The 21,052-nt window shown below is 37.3% G+C and overlaps 2 protein-coding genes across 2 annotated transcripts in view; one reads left to right on the top strand and one right to left on the bottom strand.

Annotated features, from left to right (window-relative positions):
• Positions 1-843: 843 nt before the first annotated feature.
• Positions 844-2,986, bottom strand: LOC125229439 (guanine nucleotide-binding protein subunit beta-like protein 1). Its single transcript, XM_048134275.1, has 2 exons — positions 2,714-2,986; positions 844-2,208 (listed from the first exon to the last, which is right to left on the bottom strand). The coding sequence occupies exons 1-2, from the start codon at positions 2,861-2,863 to the stop codon at positions 1,393-1,395; spliced, it is 966 nt and encodes a 321-aa protein (XP_047990232.1). The 5' UTR covers positions 2,864-2,986; the 3' UTR covers positions 844-1,392.
• A 5,939-nt stretch (positions 2,987-8,925) lies between these two features.
• LOC125229496 (exostosin-2) overlaps positions 8,926-21,052 on the top strand; it is a 93,675-nt gene continuing 81,548 nt past the window's right edge. Inside the window, exons 1-2 of the mRNA XM_048134345.1 lie at positions 8,926-9,546; positions 10,498-11,248. Of these exons, the coding sequence (XP_047990302.1) occupies positions 9,020-9,546; positions 10,498-11,248 (1,278 nt within the window). The 5' untranslated portion in view covers positions 8,926-9,019. The remainder of the gene's footprint in view (positions 9,547-10,497; positions 11,249-21,052) is intronic.

A 21,052-nucleotide genomic window follows, 5' to 3' on the forward strand; every position in this document is an offset into this window, starting at 1 on the left:
AATACAAAAACGCGTACCTACCCCTGTAATGTATGGGCTTAAAACTAGATGGCACTGTTTCGCAGCCTGGAAGAGGATAAATCATATTTTCCCCGAAATATTTTTGCGAGTTTTTATTTTTTATGAGAACAAATTACATGCTTCTTTATTTTAATATCATGATATCACGTCAATACACTTGAGGTACGCACGGTACGTTACGATTCTTAGTATGAAGATTGTAAATCCTATATAAATCATCCTTGATATTCACACATAGACATAATTGTATCATGACTGGATAAGATTAGCAGTTAGTGGCCTCTCCACCAAAACAAAACAGTATCTAAAGTTATCAAACGCGTTGGTAATACCTGGCTTCCTAAACAAAACAAGTTTGCCAAACGTTGGCCAAACAACGTGTTATGTTCATTTCATAACAACATGTTTTGATAGTTGTTGCTGCTGAGAATAGTTTGACAACTTGTTTTGAATTTAAAACACTTGTTTTTTTCAAGCTAAATAAATAGTATAAAAATCGTTACTGCTATTTCTTGCTATCGTTCGAATTATTCGAATAGATTTTCTGGTAGGCCTTCTGGCGAACATACTAACCAAAATCAACCTTAATTCATTCGGACAAGGTTTAAGAAACCGCGCCATGGCTTAAAAAATACGGTTAAAATACATACTTATACCTAATAAAATGAAAATATGTAGGTATTTTTATTGTAGGTCAATTAGTGGCCTACTTTATATTAGTCGCTCTTGTAAATAGTTATCAAATTTTATTTTTAAATAAACTATCCCTTTTTGTATTTGGGTATTGGAAATGGGTGATTGTGAAAGTCAAATAAAAGAAAATTTTCAAAAATTCAAATTGTTTATTTCCTCAATTTACTGAGAAAACAATCACTAAAAACCATTGGAAAATATCTTTCAAACATTTAAACTTAATTTACTAACAGCTCGGCCGCGCAAGGTGGTTAAGTTCGCCTCTACCGGCATTTGTACTCATGAGATCCAATTCATTTTTTACAATAACATGATACTGCATTCAATATTAAATCCAAATCATTAAAGCATTAACAAAATTAATTAAGTTCTCAGACAAAATGTACCTTTTTGGTGGTTGCTTCGCATGATGAAAATCTAATTAGAAATTGTCCTTAGCAACAAAGAGCTACCTTTTGTATGAAAACATCACATTTATTATCTAATTCAAAGGCAATTCTGGCACAAGTTCATACTCAAGTTTCATAGAATACATGTCAAGTGTTAAAAGTAATATCCAAAGTATTCTATAAACATTGTTTATGAAATATTATTTATTTAGTTATAAGGTTTTGCATCAGAGTCAGACAGACAATCTAATCTATTTTATTGAGAAATTTCGTTGATAAATGCATTGAATTAATGTTTATTATTGTATAAGTCCCACAGTGTGATGGCACCATCCAAGCCTCCTGCTGCCATGATGTTAGCATTCCAGAAAGAGACCTTTTGAGAAGAATAGCAGACATCTTGTATGGCTTGTCTATGTTCCGTGAGCACAACTAATGGTCTCAAAGAAAACCAGGAAAATATGCGGATGTGCCCGTCCCATCCGCCTGACACAAACACCTTTCCGTCCATGCGAGACTGTACTTTATTAACTCCTGCATTCTTGATAGTGATGTCCGTCTTGTGGGCCAAGCTTGAGTCTTTTCTCCCTATACTAAAAATCTGTATCACATCTGAGGCATTGCCGATTATGCCTCTTTGCTGTTCAACATGGAAGTCCACGGACATGGGACATTCTTTCGTTTGCAACTTGCTGATGCATTGACTAGTCTTGAGATCCCAAAGGAGGAGCCAGCCGTTTTCGTAACCCGCTAGGAGGCAATGCTTGTCACTTGATAACTCAATATATTTCAAACACATTGGGTCTCCTAGCTTGGGCGAGCTCTCTGGTTCCAAGCAACCAATTTTTTCTCCGGCAAAACTATAAATGGAAACTTTTGAATCTTTATCAGGTACGTAGAGTGTTTCGAGTTTTGTGTTGGCGTCAAATCTACAAAAGCCAGGATAGTCTATGTCGATAATGGCATCTTCTTTGTAGCCGGTGTTGGTGAGAGTAAAGACTTTGTACTTGCCGCCTTTTTCTTGGGTAATGAGCTGACTGTCAGTGTGCATGAGGTGAAGGATGGGAGCTTGACCGACTTGGATCTTCTGCTGCACTCGGTTAGTCTGAAAATTATAAAAGTCATTATTCAATATTCATACATCTTATTAATATTTCTATTTTGCCACTTTAGATTTTAGCTAGCTTCCTATCAAATCATGACTGTTTTAGGTTTGCTATATGCTAGTAATAATATGAAATGCTACAACAAATTCCACTAAAATGGCGCAATAAGTTAATACTTTGGATCTAAAACAGAGTAGCAGTTACTACAATTTGTATTTATTATAATTTCATAAATAACTTTGTAGATTTTAAAAAATAAACCCAAATATAGACATCATGGAAATATAAAGTGAAGTATGATAATAATAAAAGCAGATGGCATAGAAATTGGGTTACCCACACTGGCCACACTGTAGGGCAATGTGATTCACTTTTCTAGGTCAGAAAATGAGGGTAGTAAACAAAGGAATTGCGCATAACAGAGAGGCATGCGGCGTCAGTGTTTTACGCAGTTACAAGCGCCATGAACAATGCTCACAGCATCCTTGGAATACAAGATCTTACCTGAAGGTTGAATGCATAAACATAACCATTTTTCGAACCGGCTAGTAACCTCTCCAGACCGCCAGGAAGAAAGCTAAATGCCAGTGAATATACTGGCGTGTTGTCAACGTTACGAATAGTGTAAACCGGGTCGGGAGGTAATAATGCCATTTTTGGTCAAGCTCAAATCGAAATACGTGGTCGGAATTTAAAAACAAAATAATAATAAATTAATCAAGCCATCAGTAACTGAACCATAACTACGCACAACACAAAACTGACACAAAAATATATAAAAAAAAGTTTCAACGTCGGCACTGATATGTTCAGAACATATACTTCAGTAGTATAAATCTTAGTGAAATATGCAAAATATTAAGTTAAATTGAGTTTTTGTTATATCTTCTTCAATAGATTTTCTAAAAAATTATATATTTTTTTATTATAACAGTGCAGTGATAGCTGTATTCTAAAAAATACTAAAATGTATGTGAGCCGTTGATAAAACAAGAAATGCTTTTGAACAAACTTTTATGACAATTGGGTTCTTAAACACCTGTTTCACACTATCCGATATTTTTCACTTAACTGAAGCTAGGAACATACTACGCGGACGTCCGTCGTAAATTGACCGCGTACGGGAATCAGGACAATGGAAATACACTTTTAAGCTAGGAACACACTACGCGGACGTCCGTTGTAAATCGACCGCGGACGGGAATCTGGACAATGGAAATACACATAACCGTGCAAACTATCGGTCGACGGACGCGGACGTGGCCTTGAGCGCACGGACGTCCGATCGAAATCTGGCTCTCTGGATGTTTTGTTCCGTGCACACTGATAGGTCGCGGTCGCGGTCGTTTTACGACGGACGTCCGCGTAGTATGTTCCTAGCTTGAAGCTAGGAACATACTACGCGGACGTCCGTCGTAAATTGACCGCGTACGTAGGGCTGCCATCCGTCCGGGTTTCCCCGGATTTGTCCTAGTTTGGAGGCCGTCCGGGGGCCGTCCGGGCGGGGAGTCAAGAAGTGTCCGGGGAAAACCCGGACACTTTTCACGTAACCACGTAACTAACTAATGAGCATTATTGTGTATAATATTATAGTGCCATCTCTCGGTGAATTCTCTAATTTACGCGACCTGTATTATACGATGGTTTTTCAGGGATAATTATTTATAATGTTAACCGATTTCGACAATTTTTACTTTATTTGAAAGATAATGTTTTAGGTAAAATCTCGTATAATTTTGAAATATGATATGGAAGTATAACATGTATATGCAAGGGTGGTAAAATTAAAAGTTGAAATTGAAAAGTTTTTTGTCAATTAAAAAACAGTTTCTAAGATACACACTCAATTTATTTTTTCCTGTAATTTTTAGCATAAAGCCAATGTTTCGTAAAATTTTCACAATTTTTCGTTGAGAGCGGTATTTTTTAACATTTTCCTTCAAAATTCTTTTTTTTTTCTGTAAAAAAAATTATAAGAAATAGTTTTGATAATTATGTGCAATTTGAGCTCTTTCTAACGATACCCCCATTTAACCTAGTAACTTAGTAAAAAAAGACAAATTTAACCTAAAAAAAGACAAATTTAATTTTTTTGTAAGAAAAATTGTTTTGTTTTTGTTATTGTTTATTGCAATTGGGCATTTTCGCGAAAAAAGATTCAAAAACTTTTTTTGTAAAAGAGGTAAATTTAATGTTTTTCCTACTCAGAATCACGAGCCCTTTCGATCCTACGAGTCAGGGATCGGATACCGGTATTTTTTTCGGAACGGTTCCGTACGTTGACCCGAGAACTTTATTTTAGCGTTTCTGGTTCCATTAACCGGTATTCTTTTTCGTTCAGTGAACGAACGTTTATGAGTGAGAACTGTTCCGAAGAACAGAATTAAATGATACGTTCTTTAAAGAACAGTTCGCGGGAACGGAATTAAATGATACGTTCTTTAAAGAACAGTTCGCAGGAACGAAATTATTTCGGTTTTTCTATTTCCAAGAATTTGAACGAACAGTGGGGGGGAACCATGCGCAAGCGGTGTCGGCCACGGCCATCACTTTAGTAACTTGTTTGATTTGAGACTAGCGGTGAGTAAACGTGGCGTCGAACGAAACTAATACGTCGAAAACATTCTGCACCACAACCACAATGAAGTAAGTTTGTTTTTTTTTAATTTAGTGCTTTCAATTTTACCGATTTTAAAATTTAAGTAATGTCACGACGCTTAAGTATTTATTTATTTACAGGCAATCGTACAGTCCAAGATCAAATAAGGACGCGACGCCGCTATTAGCAAGAGCGAGAGATCTGAATAACTTTCTCATTCTAACAAACATCAGCGTCCTTATTTGACCTTGGTTTGGTACGGTCATCCCATCTGTAAGCACTTTTGTGAGATGGACTTCCGAGCAAAGCGGTTCTGTTGCAATGGCCGTACCTTTCAAGGTCAAATAAGGACGCGACGCCGCTATTAGCAAGAGCGTGAGAGTTAAATAACTTTCTCATTCTAACATTTCTAACAAATAGCAGCGTCCTTATTTGACCTTGGTACGGTCATCTCATCTGTGTGCGTAGTTGAATGCACAAACGCTCACAGCCAGACTACATTTCTACAGCATATATATATATAATGTGTGTGTGTGTGTGTGTAATATACACTACTTTCCCATTAATTGTGACGTTTTAAATTAAAAGGACTCTCATTGTTGGTACTGTAGATAGTCAATTACCATAGAAATTACATCAGCTACTATCAACAATGGACCTTTAGTCTACAAACGTCACAATTAAAGATAAGACAATGTGCAATTAGTCACAAAAATAAATTGTTTTTAGTATTCAAGACTCCCGTGTCCCAGAACTCGAAGAATCCCAATTCATTCAATGTTCTTATACTGCTGCGAGTGAAAGGGGCACTAATGATGATATTTATGACTTGATCGATGCACAGAATGAGCCACTGAGTAAAACTTACTTACCTATACTAAACCTTCATAAACCTAAATACTGAAACTCTGCCCAGTGGTTCGGTGTTAGGGCTTGCAATTATCCGTCCAATTCGAAATCCGGATGATTCGACTCGATATTTGAAAATTCGGATATTCGGATAAAACGGATATTTCGAATATTTTTTATTTTATTTAATAAATCTCATATTTAGTAACATAATTATGTACTACGATATGAAAAAAACGCCGTAGGAAATTGTTATTTTATAATCAGGCTTCAGCTGTTGTTCGTAACCTTAATGTTAGGTTAGGTTACTTAGTTATTTCATTCTTGCCTTTTTTATGAAATGACTTCAGTTGCTCATAAGATATATGATTTTATTTTTATGTAATTTTGACTAATATTTGATATTAATGAATTTTAATGCTAGAGACATAATCTGATTGCCATATGAGGCAAAACGTCATGTTGTGATCGTTTAGATCGAATATTACCTTGTTAGACCTACTCCTTGTTTAGATATCAGATTGCATTTACGAGGATTTCATTGCCGATTTATTCAAATGCAAAAAGAACTATGACATATTACAAACACCATTTAGCTTTGTTAAATAATAAGGCTGAATGATCTTTCTCTCTAATAATTTTCACCTCTTATCTTTGATGACTTCGTGACTCTATTCCAGTTACACTTGGGACTCTCGGGTAGACGTTCTTAGCCAGAGGGCCTTACGTTACGTATACAGCGAAAAAGTTTTGGTGTTGCAACACTTGCAACCAGGGATCGGAACCCGTTCCCAAATACCATTTGATATCGTTCTTAAACCGTTACCTATAAATTTTGTTCAATGGGAACAAAATAATTTCGGTTACGGTTCTTATATCGTTCCCTAAACGAACGGTTCATTATAAATTTTGTTCAGTGGGAACAAAATAATTTCGGTTTCGGTTCTTATTTCGTTCCCTCAAAGAACAGTTCCTTACAGTAACGTTTAAATGAACGAACAGAATTTTAGCGTTCCTAAAACCAATATTATTTCGTTCCGAGCCGCGCGGGAGTAGGTATAGCGACTGTAGCGAGCGCCGGAGCCGAGCGTTTTCGCCGACGCACGAGCCGCCTTTCGCTGTCTCTTTTTCACAGGAAGTTCATGTATATTTCTGTTTCGGTTAGCCGGCCGGCCGCGGCCGGCAATGAAGGTGAAGGTAGGTTGTTTGTTTTGTTTACTTCATTTACTTGAGTTGCAACTTTCGGCGTATAAACAGCGAACGTGCAGTGATAGTGTATGCTTGATATTGAAACTATTAGGATAGGAAGAAACAGCATAGAATATACACCATGTATAAAGGGCGGCAAATTTTAAAATTGTAGGGCTCACCGGCCAATTGTCTTCATAAAACCTGTCTACTTAAAGTTTCACGTTAACGGAATCATTAAAGGATTAAGACGATACAGGAGGCAAGCACGAATTCAGATTTTTAGGTCTTTATCGCCGTCGCGTTGACGGGGGCGGAACCCACAGAGAGGCCCTGTATAGTAAAGTTGTGTGTGCGCGTGGCGCACGCACACAGACGCGTACGCCGGCGGCGCAAGTACTCGCGCTCGAGCCGACCGGCGCCCGCAATCGCTCTCTATAGTCTCTATCTATATTTCTCTAGTTTTGGACTTCTGATTTGCGTATAGTTTTGGACTCCGTGAAGTATACTCGTACTGATTTGAATAGAATGCAAATTTGTCATATTTTAGGTATTCTAAATATTATTCCTTACCTTATACATAATGTAATTATCTTAAAAGGAATCATGATACCGAAATAAAGTTATTCGGTATGTAAAAAACTAAAGTAGAAAGTACGCAAAATAATAGACAATTTTGTGACCACTTTTTTGTCTCCGGTTTTTTTCCTAGATCGAAAGGCCTCGTGATTTTGAGTAGGAAAAACAGTGGTTCTTTTTGCGAAAATGCCCAAATTACACATGGTGTGAAATGAAAAAGTAAATAAATATAAATTCTGACTCGTCCGGGGAAAAAATGCGATTTACGCCAAATGTCCGGGGTTTTTTGTATCTTTGTCCGGGTTTGGCAAAATTCGAGATGGCAGCCCTACGCGTACGGGAATCAGGACAATGGAAATACACTTATAACCGTGCAAACTATCGGTCGACGGACGTGGACGTGGCCTTGAGCGCATGGACGTCCGATCGAAATCTGGCTCGCTGGATGTTTTGGTGACCGTGCACACTGATCGGTCGCGGTAACGGTCGATTTACGACGGACGTCCGCGTAGTATGTTCCTAGCTTGACCCTGCACGGGTAGCGTGGCCACGCGATAGACGATAAAATATCAGGCCGTCCCTATCGCACTATTAGTAAGTGCGATAGGGACGGCCAGATGTTATATCATTTATCGCGCGACCATAGAATCGTCCCACGATAAGTCTGAATAGATTTTAATAGCCCAGCCTCTGCAAGGGTTAAGTAAACGTCATAATTTTTTTTTTTTTATGAAATAGGCAGCAAACGAGCAGACGAGCCGCCTGATGGAAAGCAGTCATCGCCGCCCATGGACATAAGCAACGACATAACAACAATTTCATCAAAGTTTGACGTTTAAAATAACTTATCGTGGTGAGTCTCTAATTGCCTGCCTGGAGTCAAATGGAATCGGAAACATCTCTTTATTTTATTATTGAGTGACATCGCCCAGCTTTGCGTCACTTGTAAGTCTCAGATGATTTCACCCACAAAATTAGATGAGGTGTATTTATTTACTATCAGCAAAGACCAAAGACCTATATAACTCCATCTAGACGGATAAAGTCTAAGAAAAAAACGTACCTCAGTACCATATAGATAAAGCAGTGGTGACCTAGATGGCGTTACACCTTTGGGGTAGGCTCAGCTAGATGGCGCTAATATTAAAATTTGACATTTTAAAACATATCAAGCTCAGAATATGGGCCAAATTGTCAAAACTGAGGTTCAAAAGTTTTAAGCCTGTGTGGAGAGATGGCAGTCTATGCACTGTGATTACACATTTTGCTTTGACAGTAACGCTCTTTAATACTCGATCCTCTTTGCTATCAGTAATATTTACATTTTAATTTGATAATGCCAGAATGGTGTGGAGGTGTAAACACGGTTTAACGAGTGGCGCTAGTGAGCCCCGCATCGTCGTACCCCTCCCTCATACCACCACTGCCCCTATTTGACAGGCCAGTTGTCAAATCAAATCACAATTTCAGACCACCGAAAGTGGTGCAGCATTTACAAATTTGCTACTTTTATGAATGAGAATTTAATCAATCTTGCCTGTATAATGGGTGATATAAGTAAATTATGAAGATTACTTCGATCGCGGCGTTCACAAATGGCTGCGGATTCGCTATTAAAAACGGGGAAACACTCGAAGTATATATCGTATAGAAAAATATTGTATCATAGGTTTTTCGTTGGGTTGCTGTTGTTTATATTGGTGACTTTAGCGATTACTGTGTTGTTTAATGCTCTGTCGAGTAGTTCGCCGCGGACAGTTGTGCACGAAGCAGTGAATTTGGACCGCAGTGTTGTGGTGAAGTTGGGGCAAGATGCAGCTACAGCGCAGCCCAGGGATGCAAACTGCACATACTGGGAGTGCTTTAACGTGTACCGGTGCGGCAGAGGCGGCCACAATAAGATAACAATATACATATACCCGAGAACGGACTTCCACACGCCAGAGGGTCCTATATCAAAATTTTCTAGAGAATTTTACGTAATTTTAGATACTATAAGGCATAGTAAATATTATACAGCGAATCCTGAGGAGGCGTGCTTGCTAATACCTAGTATAGACACTCTAAATCAACGTAGTTTTTTAAGCAAACATGTGTCACAGGCTTTCTACAGTCTTTCACAGTAAGTAGACAATGGTTTAATATTTAATAAATGTTCTATAATTTTATTAATAGTAAATAGCAGTCTGTTATTAAATAATCAATGCCACTGTTTCATTTATTAGTTAATGAAGAGAGTAGCATAAGTTTTTAGTATAAATAATTTAATTGATTTTTTCCATTAATCAAAGCTTTCACATACAGATTATTCTAAGTTAAGAGGTAATATGTTGTATGGAGCGACGGCGCGGACATTTAATTTAATTGATTTTTTCCATTAATCAAACCTTTTACATATACCTAGATAAAGAAAAATAGGTACAAGTACAGTAACAAATTAGAATACAGATATTTAATTTAAGGTATACTTTATAAGTTTAATTTTTTTTCGTTAATAATAACTACTTTTGCAACTGTACAGTCTATTTTCATGTAACGAAAATCTTTTACTCTATTGACTTCTGAAAAAAAGTGTAACTCTATTGCCTATACATTAAGATTGAATTTCCTCAAACATACATTGTTGTATGTATAACATAGGTCAAGTTTACAAACATTCTAGTAATTATACAATATACAGTCGTAGTAATTATTGAGTATAGAAAGTGTAATTTTGAGTCACTCTTACTTATGTTATCTAAATGGGTTTTTAAATACTGATTATTTAATGTAGTAGGTGTACTTTTTTTAGTATGGACCCAGACACAAAATCAAAGAAGCTTCAATTTCTATTATGAACTGAGAGTTAAAAAACTGAGTTATATTCTATTGTGAATGTAATGATGCATTAATATAAATTTGCTTTTTATTCTCTACATTTGGCATATACCTATGTACTGGAAAGATTTAATTAAATGTTAGCCATACTAAAAATTGTAATAATAAATAATTATAAATCAGTCTATAAAATATTATAAATCAATATGTTACGTAATATAGTTTCAAGAGATACTTAATATTCTTTTTCTTACAGCTGGAACAATGGAGAAAACCACCTTATATTTAACATGCTGCCCGGATCAGCACCCAACTATGAGACTGTCCTCGATCTCAAAACTGGCAAGGCCATCATAGCAGGGGCCGGGTTTGACACCTGGTCCTTCCGGTATGGCTTCGATGTGGCCATCCCCGTCTACAGCCCTCTAGCTGCTCACATAGACGGCACACAACCAGATGACAAGAAATCCTTAATATTATCCACACAACTAAACATCCCAAGAGATTACTTATCTATATTACAGAATATAGCATCGTCATCGAACGATCTCATACTTTTAGATAGGTGTAAAAGTGCGGATCACAGTAAGCGCTGTGAGTATGTAACGGGTAGGATATTCAACTACCCGGAAGTATTAAAAAACGGGATGTTTTGTTTAGTCATACGGAGTGCAAGATTATCACAAGCTATGTTAATGGATATGATAGCATCTCAGTGTATTCCTATAATAGTGGCAGATTCGATAGTGATGCCTTTTAATTCGCATGTGGATTGGAATAAAATAGCAATATTTGTACCTGAAGAGAATTTGAAGAATGTTTTGAAGATAGTGCACGCAGTGAGTCAAGAGAGGCGTGGGGAGTTGTATTGGCAGCAGAGATGGGTGTACGAGAGATACTTTTCGAGTATACAGAAGATAACTATGACTATGTTGGAGATTATTAACGAGAAGGTGTTCCCGTTGGCAGCTAGGAGTTACGAGGATTGGAACATGCCAGAGCATTTGGTGAGTTTAGTTGATAAATTTTATCATTTTCAGGTTAGAACTTCATTGGTTGTTACTTCAATGTGATGATGATGAGCAGTGGGAAGATTTACGTCCCATGTGACATAGGCTAATTTTAATAATGTCTGACCGAAACAACCCGAAAACGAGTTCTTTTCGAAACCAATTTTTCTGATTTTATTTTGTCCTGGATAAATCGGAGCGAACATTAAAACATCAATACCTATTTCCCATCAACATCCTAAAATGATGGCGTGGTGTCTCTTACTTGCTGATATAGATAGTCAATTATCATAAAGGCTAGCGTCCACTCAAACAAACCGGCCCAATCAAATCACAAAAATTCGCCTTCTATACCTTTACTATGACGCCAATGGATGCAGTGCCATAGTAAATCGAAAAATCGAATCGTAGTGAAATCGAAGATTCGACGAGCCTAGTAGACGCAACAGCAGCGAAAATGCTAAAATGGAAAGGAGCTCCCCTTTAAATTTGGGAATTTAAGTTATACTCGTTTTATTAACTAGATTTATCGAAAAGTGATTTGTCAGGATCGTAGTAAATGGAAATCCGTGATTTCTGCCTACCCCTCTGGGAAACAGGCGTGATTGTATGTATGTATGTGTGTATGTATTTATCGAAAAATAATGGTCCATTATGAACAAATCAGTTAAAAGATATTAATAAATAATAATAAAAATAAATAATAAATATTATAGGACATTCTTACACAGATTGACTGAGGCCCACGGTGCTCAAGAAGGCTTGTGTTGTGGGTACTCAGACAAAGATATATATAATATATAAATACTTATATACATAGAAAACATCCATGACTCAGGAACAAATATCTGTGCTCATCACACAAATAAATGCCCTTACCGGGATTCGAACCCGGGACCGCGGCGCAGCAGGCAGAGTCACTACCGACTGCGCCAGACCGGTCGTAAAAATGTTAAATGGTATTGCGAAAAAATGTTAAATATACTGCTCTCGACTGTTTCCTCCTCCAAAACTTAGATCAGTCGGAACGAAATTTGACAATCTGAATAACAATGAAATAATCTGTGTCGAGCCGTTTAGTTTTTTTGGCTAATTGTTACCAATTTTGAATGTCACACCTTTTTTTGCGCCATAATGAAAAAGGCCGTTTTTGGAAATTTTTGATGGGCTCTGGCGTCTTTGAAATCAAAATATCATAAAAATAAAAACGGTCACAGATAAAACCAATAAAAATCTGTGTTGAATAAATCATTGCTCTAGCTTCAAAAACCAGGGAGGAAATAGTGGAGAGCGTTTGTATGGAAAATTGACCCATCCTGTTGCGTCTTAGATAACGCGCAAATTTGACAAATCTACCTTTAATGGGACGCCAATAGGACGCACGCGTCTTCGTGAATGACACAAAGCGAAAGTTAAACAGGTTTGCAGTGAGCTACCTTTATTAAACGGTTTCCCGTTTTCATTAAATATTACCGCTACTCAGTCGTAATCATAAATAGGACCGCAAATCTGGCCGCGGGCATAAATTTCACATTTCAGGCAATTTTGTTTGAAAATACACTGAAACAATCCACAACACAATTCGCTGAGGATTTGTATCGCTTCTCGTTGTCAAAAATATTGTTGCCCGTTTAGGCTCGACGCGCACTGACGATTATTGCCAACGTTTTATTAATGTGCGGATTAAATAAATTACGGTGCGTCAAAAAGGAAAACGTCGTAGGATTCGACAGATTCCCAGGGAACTGCTGAAAAATACCTTATCCCTCGTACTAACATTATCTTATAGATCAAGAGCCCAGGCCCGCCAGACCTTCCTCAAATTCTCAAGGATGAAACTTTGGGACAATGTAGAGTTCACATCGGCGTTTAATGTGTGCATATTTTCTAGTTCGGCCCATCGGCCAATTTTTTGCTATCAAGTGATGAAGGAGAAAAAAAAGTGCTTACTTGCCTTAAATTCTCAAGGCTGATTTTTATATATGTGTTAGAGCACGTTGTTAGAAATTGGTTATCATCAGTGCCAGACCGTTTCCGCCGGCCATAACTTTTACCAGACGCGACAAAGTTGGCAAAAAACGACTCTAACTTACCTCATTTTCTCAAGCCTGATTTTGATATATGATACGCAGGGACCTATAACTAGACCGTTTGTAAGCAGCCAGACCAATCGGATGGACCCAACCATCCGCCAGACCGATTTAAAGTTTCGATATGAGCATTAGTAGAATTGAAATATTCCGGGTCTATAAAAGCTAAAAACTTGAATTTTCTACATTAAGCTACGTGTACATATTGCATCGTGTGCATATTGTGGAGAGAATACTCAGGTTCTTCGGGCATATCATGCGTTCTAAACAGCACACTCTCGAAAGGAACATTATCCTCGGCAAAGTCGAAGGCCGACGCTCCAGGGGTGGAATACCGCTAAGGTGGGCTGAGACCGTGAAGAAAGCTTGTGGTTCCATGCAGATGGCAGTCCATATGGCCCTAGACCGCGTCAAGTGGAGAGAAATCACTGTTGGTCACGATCCTCAGCCATGAGGGAACGACTGAGAAGAGACATATTGTATACTTGACGTAATAAGCGACTTTCAAAAAATGTACTTCTAAGGAAATAAAAAAATGAAAGTTTATATGTGGTGCAAGATTAATTTTAAGCTATGAATTTTATTTACACTGCGTAAGTACATGTGTATTTTATTATAAATATAACTTTTACCAGACGCGACAAAGTTGGCAAAAAACGACTCTAACTTACCTCATTTTCTCAAGCCTGATTTTGGTATATGATACGCAGGGACCCGTAACCAGACCGTTTGTAAGCAGCCAGACCAATCGGATGGACCCAACCAATATTTATAATAAAATACACATGTACTTACGCAGTGTAAATAAAATTCATAGCTTAAAATTAATCTTGCACCACATATAAACTTTCATTTTTTTATTTCCTTAGAAGTAAAATTTTTGAAAGTCGCTTATTACGTCAAGTATACAATATACACGTAGCTTAATGTAGAAAATTCAAGTTTTTAGCTTTTATAGACCCGGAATATTTCAATTCTACTAATGCTCATATCGAAACTTTAAGTCGGTCTGGCGGATGGTTGGGTCCATCCGATTGGTCTGGCTGCTTACAAACGGTCTAGTTACAGGTCCCTGCGTATCATATATCAAAATCAGGCTTGAGAAAATGAGGTAAGTTAGAGTAGTTTTTTGCCAACTTTGTCGCGTCTGGTAAAAGTTATGGCTGGCGGAAACGGTCTGGCATTGATGATAACCAATTTCTAACAACGTCCTCTAATACATATATAAAAATCAGCCTTGAGAATTTAAGGAAAGTAAGCACTTTTTTTTTCACCTTGATAGCAAAAAATTGGCCGATGGGCCGAACTAGAAAATGTGCACACATTAACCGCCGATATGAACTCTACATTGTCCCAAAGTTCCATCCTTGAGAATTTGAGGAAGGTCTGGCGGGCCTGGGCTCTGGGTCTATTACGAAAATAGACAAATTAAATAATCGAGTATAATAGCAAAGTACACATGTTAGCATAATACGAATACGAGTAGCGCGTAAAAACCATATCATAGGTAAGTGTACCTCTACGTCCTCTACAGATGTGGTGGTAAAAGATTTTTCTTCGTATTTTTACGGAAATGTACGAACGTCTCATGCTATTTCAGTCAGTCTCAGTACAAGACGTGCTGACATTGAACTAGCGTTACAAAAACGAACGTTTCCATAAAAATACGAAGGAAAAGCTTTTCGCACTACATCTGTACTATGCTATGTAGTTACTTATTAAGAAAAACATATTGTATAGTGGTTAATATAAATTGAAGGTTCTTACACTTATTTCTAATATCCTTTGTAACAAGGTACTTTGCAGAATAGACAGTCGAACAACCGAAGTAGTTGCAATAAATCGGATACCGTTAGTGTCCCTAAAGCTAATAATAGCCGCAACTGCCACTGGGGACGAGAATGGCCCGTGTTCCGCAAACTTGATAGGTTTAGATAGCCGCAGTGCCGAAAGTCGCACGTACTCCGCCGGACTTGCGGCCCCTGTTAGTGAGAATAGTGACGTGGTGTGCCGCGGGATTTGCCCGGGATTTCTTGCATTCAGGGGCAGCCGCAGTTTCGAAAGTCGCAAGTACTCCGCCGGACTTGCGGTCCCTGTTAGTGAGAATAGTGACGTGGTGTGCCGCGGGATTTGCCCGGGATTTCTTGCATTCAGGCATTCAGGGGCAGCCGCAGTTTCGAAAGTCGCAAGTACTCCGCCGGACTTGCGGTCCCTTTTAGTGAGAATAGTGACGTGGTGTGCCGCGATATTTGCCCGGTGTATTTCCCTGTGCAATTTTTCTTTCAGACCTTTAGGTATTGTAGCCGTTGACCGTGAAGATGATTTTCACCGTTTAAGCTTAAGAAAGATGAAAAAATAAGGATGCAATCATGCGTGCAATCGTAAATAATGATCATTGCATATACATATACAGCGAAAAGGTGAAAAAAAGGATTAGTTATAAGTTATAAGGGTAATATATCACAGGACAGTCCAGCATTCTTAATAGTGGTCCAAAATTGTTCTAGAATAACCTGAACAACATGACAGAAACATGTCGTGCAAATGACTAATAAAACTTGACAAGTTCATCTTAAAATTCATTGTAATTATGACTCACGATTCACGATGTGACAATAGTTTCAATTTTAACCTTTATCGCCACAAAAGCGGTTTAAGACGATACAGGAGGGGTCAATTCTCCATACAAACGCTCTCGACTATTTCCTCCCTGGTTTTTGAAGATAGAGCAATGATTTTTTCAACACACATTATTATTATTTTTATCTGTGTCGGACCGTTTTGATTTTTTCATTTTCATTTTCATTTCATTTTCATTTTTGATATTCTTATTTTTAAATACGCTAGATCCCATCAAAAATTTCCAAAAACGGCCTTTTACATTATGGCGCAAAAAAAGATTGGTAACAAGTAACAATTAGCCAAAAAACTAAATGGTCCGACACAGATTACTTCATTGTTATTCAGATTTTCAAATTTCGTTCCGATTGATTAAGTTTTGAAGGAGGAAACAGTCGAGAGCGGAACCTCGATTTTAAAAAATTTTTCGCAATATCTTTTAACTGAGTTGTTCTTAATGGACAATTTTTTTAGTATATTTAACTAAAATTCTCAATTGAAAGGGGGGCTCCTTTCCATTTTAGCATTTTCGCTCCTGTAGCGTCTTAATATTCTCAGAACTTCGAACATATTCCCTTGGCCATTTCCCCGAAATGGGTATTTTAGACGGCTACAAAGTTGTGCTAAGAGTAGGAAACCCGCCTGAGTTTCAAACTTACAATAGGTAATGTAGTCTTGTGATAATTACAGCGCAGCGTATAAATAAATTATGTTATACTTTGGTTACAAAATCACTGATGAACGCTTCATGCTGCTTCATGTGATCGACAGCTCGCCTGTTTCCGGCCAGGCGTTACAAAATAGAGAAAAAAATCCCGGGAATATAATCCCGCGGCCACGGCCACCTAACTTCCAAAATGGGTATTTTAGTCGGCTGAACGGCTACGAAGTTTGGCTAAGTAGGCCGCCCCCAGTTGCAAACTTACAATAATATAGCTTTGTGACGCCTCGACTTTTAAGCAATTCATGGATGCCGTTGGGATCGCGTAATATCTTTTGGGGATCATAGATTTTTATCTTTATTCATTTATCGAATCGAATCACACTCGTATTTAGGGTCGCTTGCAACAAACCAAATTTAGCGTTCGCAATTTTTTTTTAATGTGAATTTTCAGATTTGCTGCGTGATGTTGATGTAGGTACGTATCTGTTAACTGTGGTTGATGCAACTGGCCCTTAGTCTATTTCTCTGTTGCTCTACTCGTAACATATGCACTCGTAAGTGACTAAGTGTTGTGCAGAGATGGGTAGGGGTGAGTAAATACTGAGTATTTACCCGTAATTTACTCAAAGCACCGAGTAAATACTCGTATTTACTCATTTGGGTGAGTAGAAACTGTTACCTAAAAATAATTTAAAAAATGAGATTTAAGTATTTAGTCGTGTTTATTTTAACTGTGTGGACATGTTTAAATGAGATTTATATTATTAGAAGCTTATGGGAGTCTTAGTTTGTCGAAAAAGAGGTCAACATTGTGAGAAAAAATAGTGATAATGTTTAGTTAGCAGTTTTGTTTTAAAAAAGCAGGTATTTACAGTAAAAGTATGAGACTTAAATTAAATTGATGTTCTAGATAACGGCATGACGTTCGGAAGTGATTGTTAATGTGGCACTTACGACCTTTTATTAAGGGTTTTCTAAAGAAAACTCAAAAATGGCTCAGCTGATGACGTTTAAAGTACTAGTTTTGTGTTTTGTATAATATGGGCAATAATTTGACGGTTTCTGGATATTTTTCCAACAACGAATTCGAAAGTTATAAAGGTATAAACATTATTTCGGCCTTAATTATCGTTTTATTCCAAAACTGTTCATATTATTAAAAAACTTTTTTAGAAACATTCAATTAGTTTTTAAAGACCTATCAGATGATGTATAATACACTGGTAATTTCTGAATTTTATTTTTGTGAAAAATAGTTACATGTATGGAGAGCACGTCTTTAAAATAAAATTCATATAAATTTGATTACTTAACTTAGTAGCCGATAACAAAATACACCAATATTTCTAATTTGTATTTCCATTTCAGCACGCTAAATAGTTTATACCCACCAATTTGAGTAAAAACGAGTAAATACGGGTATTTTGAGTAAATACTGAGTATTTACTCGATATTTACTCTTGAGTATTTACTCACTACCCATCTCTTTGTGCATCTCTTATTTTAACCCAGCTACTGTAGTATTGACGGTAAAAGCCCTTAAAACCAGTATTCCGCTGAAATTGAGGAATTCACGTTCGATATTCAAAATTTCATGTACGTCGCTGTGCGTCGTATAGAAACTAGAAATTCAGTTTTCGTGATATATTCCGGCATCCCTGTGATTGGTTTTTTAAACACTCACCAAACTGACTAACAATAGATATTTATGCCATCGTTCTATCAAAATGCTGAATATCAATAGTTATTTGTTTTAAAAGGAGGCAGAATTCTTCCTTGTCCTATACGTATAGTTATTGATTCGAACAAGCGAAATATTGAAAGAATTAACTTGTTGCGAAGGTTATATTTAAGGGTTTAGGGCCGGTTGCACCAAACTGCCTGTCACCGTTAAAGCGTTCGTTAAATTTTGTTATATGGGAAGTTTCATAGACGTCTGCTGCGTGACGATGATGTGTCTGTCAAATGTGGTTGATGCAACTGGCCCTTAGCTAGTTAGCTACCGTACTCAAACCCAAATAATTATAAATGAAATCCTAATGGCAAATCAAATCAAAATATTATATCCGTAGTTCGGTTACTCGGTACTTATTACGACTAGGCAATTTAACATGGGACAATCATCATTCACACCAACAATCAACACACTTTGCCAAGCTTGTTGTGGATAAAGATCAACTTTAAATTTTTCCAGAATGATTAGTAGTTAGAAGGCTTGTTGAAAATAATAATAACATTGCAATTGTAGCAAACATTTTCATTAATTAGCAATTTTACTAAACATAACTCCACTCCACTCGCGTATTCTCTTTAAAAATAGAACCTGTTGAAACTTTAAGTTTGTTTCTCTGTTGGAAGTTTTTCTTCTCTTATTCGGTTTCTGTTATTTCTGCTGCATAAATTTTAAATCTGACCCGACTGAGGATTTCTTGATACAAAACAAAGATAAAATGTAATATTCCTTCTACCATAAAACAGTTATTCTAGCATTATGGGAGCCTACCGCGAAAATTAAAATTGGTAATATGTGCTGACAGAGAAGAGTTGTTTAATACAATGTATTGGTTTTTAACCCCCGACTCAAAAACGACGGGGTGTTATGTTTGACGTGCTCCCGAACGGACGAACCGATTTAGATTTAGTTTTTTTTTGTATGAAAGCTGAGTTAGTTGGGGGTGTTCTTAGCCATGTTTCATGAAAAACGGTCCACTGTCGGGGTTTTTATTTCAAAATTTTAATTTTGTGGTTAGGTTATCTCATTAGTGTTCGACTGAATCATGATTTTTGCCGAAACCGAAAACGGAGGTTAAATTTTTATTTGTATTTTAAGAGAAAAGTACCTGTAGTGCTGACCTATATGTCCGCTTCTCTTCCTACCTATGTTAGCCGATCGCATTGGAATTTGCGCCTACGGGTAGCAAATTTTGCAATCTGGTCCGGCGGATCCGCTAGTCTGCTTTGCAATTCCTGCTTTCGCCTTATTTATTAATACAGTGAGAAAAAGACGGGCTAGTCATCTTGAGGCTTGTATACTGCCGAGACTCTTCCGTGCATACCTACTGCACTATGCTCCCACTCCCACTTTTATGCTGCTAGCTATAGTTTCTGATTTATCAGAGGGGGCGAAGTGGTCACAAATATCGGAACATACACTTTTACGCTTTGTTATTTAGATATTTCTGAGCGCCTTGCGCGCTCTGATGGCGACTATAGCAATCCTAGGACTACCTGCAGTTGTCTAATCTAAACGTGGTTTTACTCGTAGGTATTGTATCTATACTTTTTGACTTAATTATCCATATCACATAACAATCGAAATGAAGATTAATTCAATCATATGTCGACACCAAAAGCACAACTCATTACACCCTTCGATTGGTCGGCTCAAAGGGATTACTTATAATACGTATAATAAAGATATTCATTATTATACGATGCTCCGGAATGCCCCATAAAAGATAATACGAGGGATAATAGAGCAGGCTGCGTAGACAAGATGCCAATAGTTAAAGCTTACACGGCGAACGAAACACAACGGTCTCGGATTCAAGCAGGAAAGACCGAATGAGAGAAATAAAATGCGAAAACTACGATGTGCTACGAATAGTATAAGATTGGCGTCTTGTCTCTAATCACCTTGTTCACAAGCTTTCGATTTACCCCCCCTTGTACGTTCAGCGTTTATCATAGTTTTGTTGATGTTGTCTGATTTTTACTCATATTGCTAAAACTAGAACTACCTACATGAAAAAGAGAAAGTTGCGGAAAGCGATAGTCTGAATAACTTTATTGATTGGAGTGTTGTGTTTCAAAATGTCTCAATTCATTGAGTGCCGAGAACCTGCTCGCCGAGTTTTCTGTTTGTAGTTATTTATTTATTCGTATGGCATGCACTGAGTCGCTTATGATACTATCATTGATATCTCTGTTTGTAGTTACTTTCTTCTACAAAGCAGGATATTGTTGGAATAGTATACTAGTACACTTTACGAGTGTAAGGTGCGGACTGGACACACGCGGCCACTGCTGTCGCCCAAAACAGATTCATTGAAGTCTATACATTTTGGTCGTGCTGTTGGACCTATAGGTTCATGTATAAATGAAAATGAGAAAGTTGCGGAATACGATATTCTAATAACTTTTTTGAACGGATTGTTGTTCCTTAATTTAATTCTCTCTCTTTTTCTTAATGTCTGTTTTTTTTTGGAAAAATAAAACATTTTTATAAACGATCCGGAACTTGAACCTCGAACATTGAAATGTCTGATACTGAGTTGTCTTTTATATCCAAAAACAGCCTCATATATCTAGAACGAGAAAAACTACAAGAGAAAAAATGCTACGAGTAAAATGGAAAGGAGCCCCTTTCGATTTTGGAATTTTAGTTAAATATATTGGTGTTATTAACTAGACTTATAGAAAAAAAAT

The sequence above is a fragment of the Leguminivora glycinivorella genome, chromosome 9 (assembly GCF_023078275.1).
Source record: "Leguminivora glycinivorella isolate SPB_JAAS2020 chromosome 9, LegGlyc_1.1, whole genome shotgun sequence".
NCBI classification, from domain to species: Eukaryota; Metazoa; Arthropoda; class Insecta; order Lepidoptera; family Tortricidae; genus Leguminivora; species Leguminivora glycinivorella.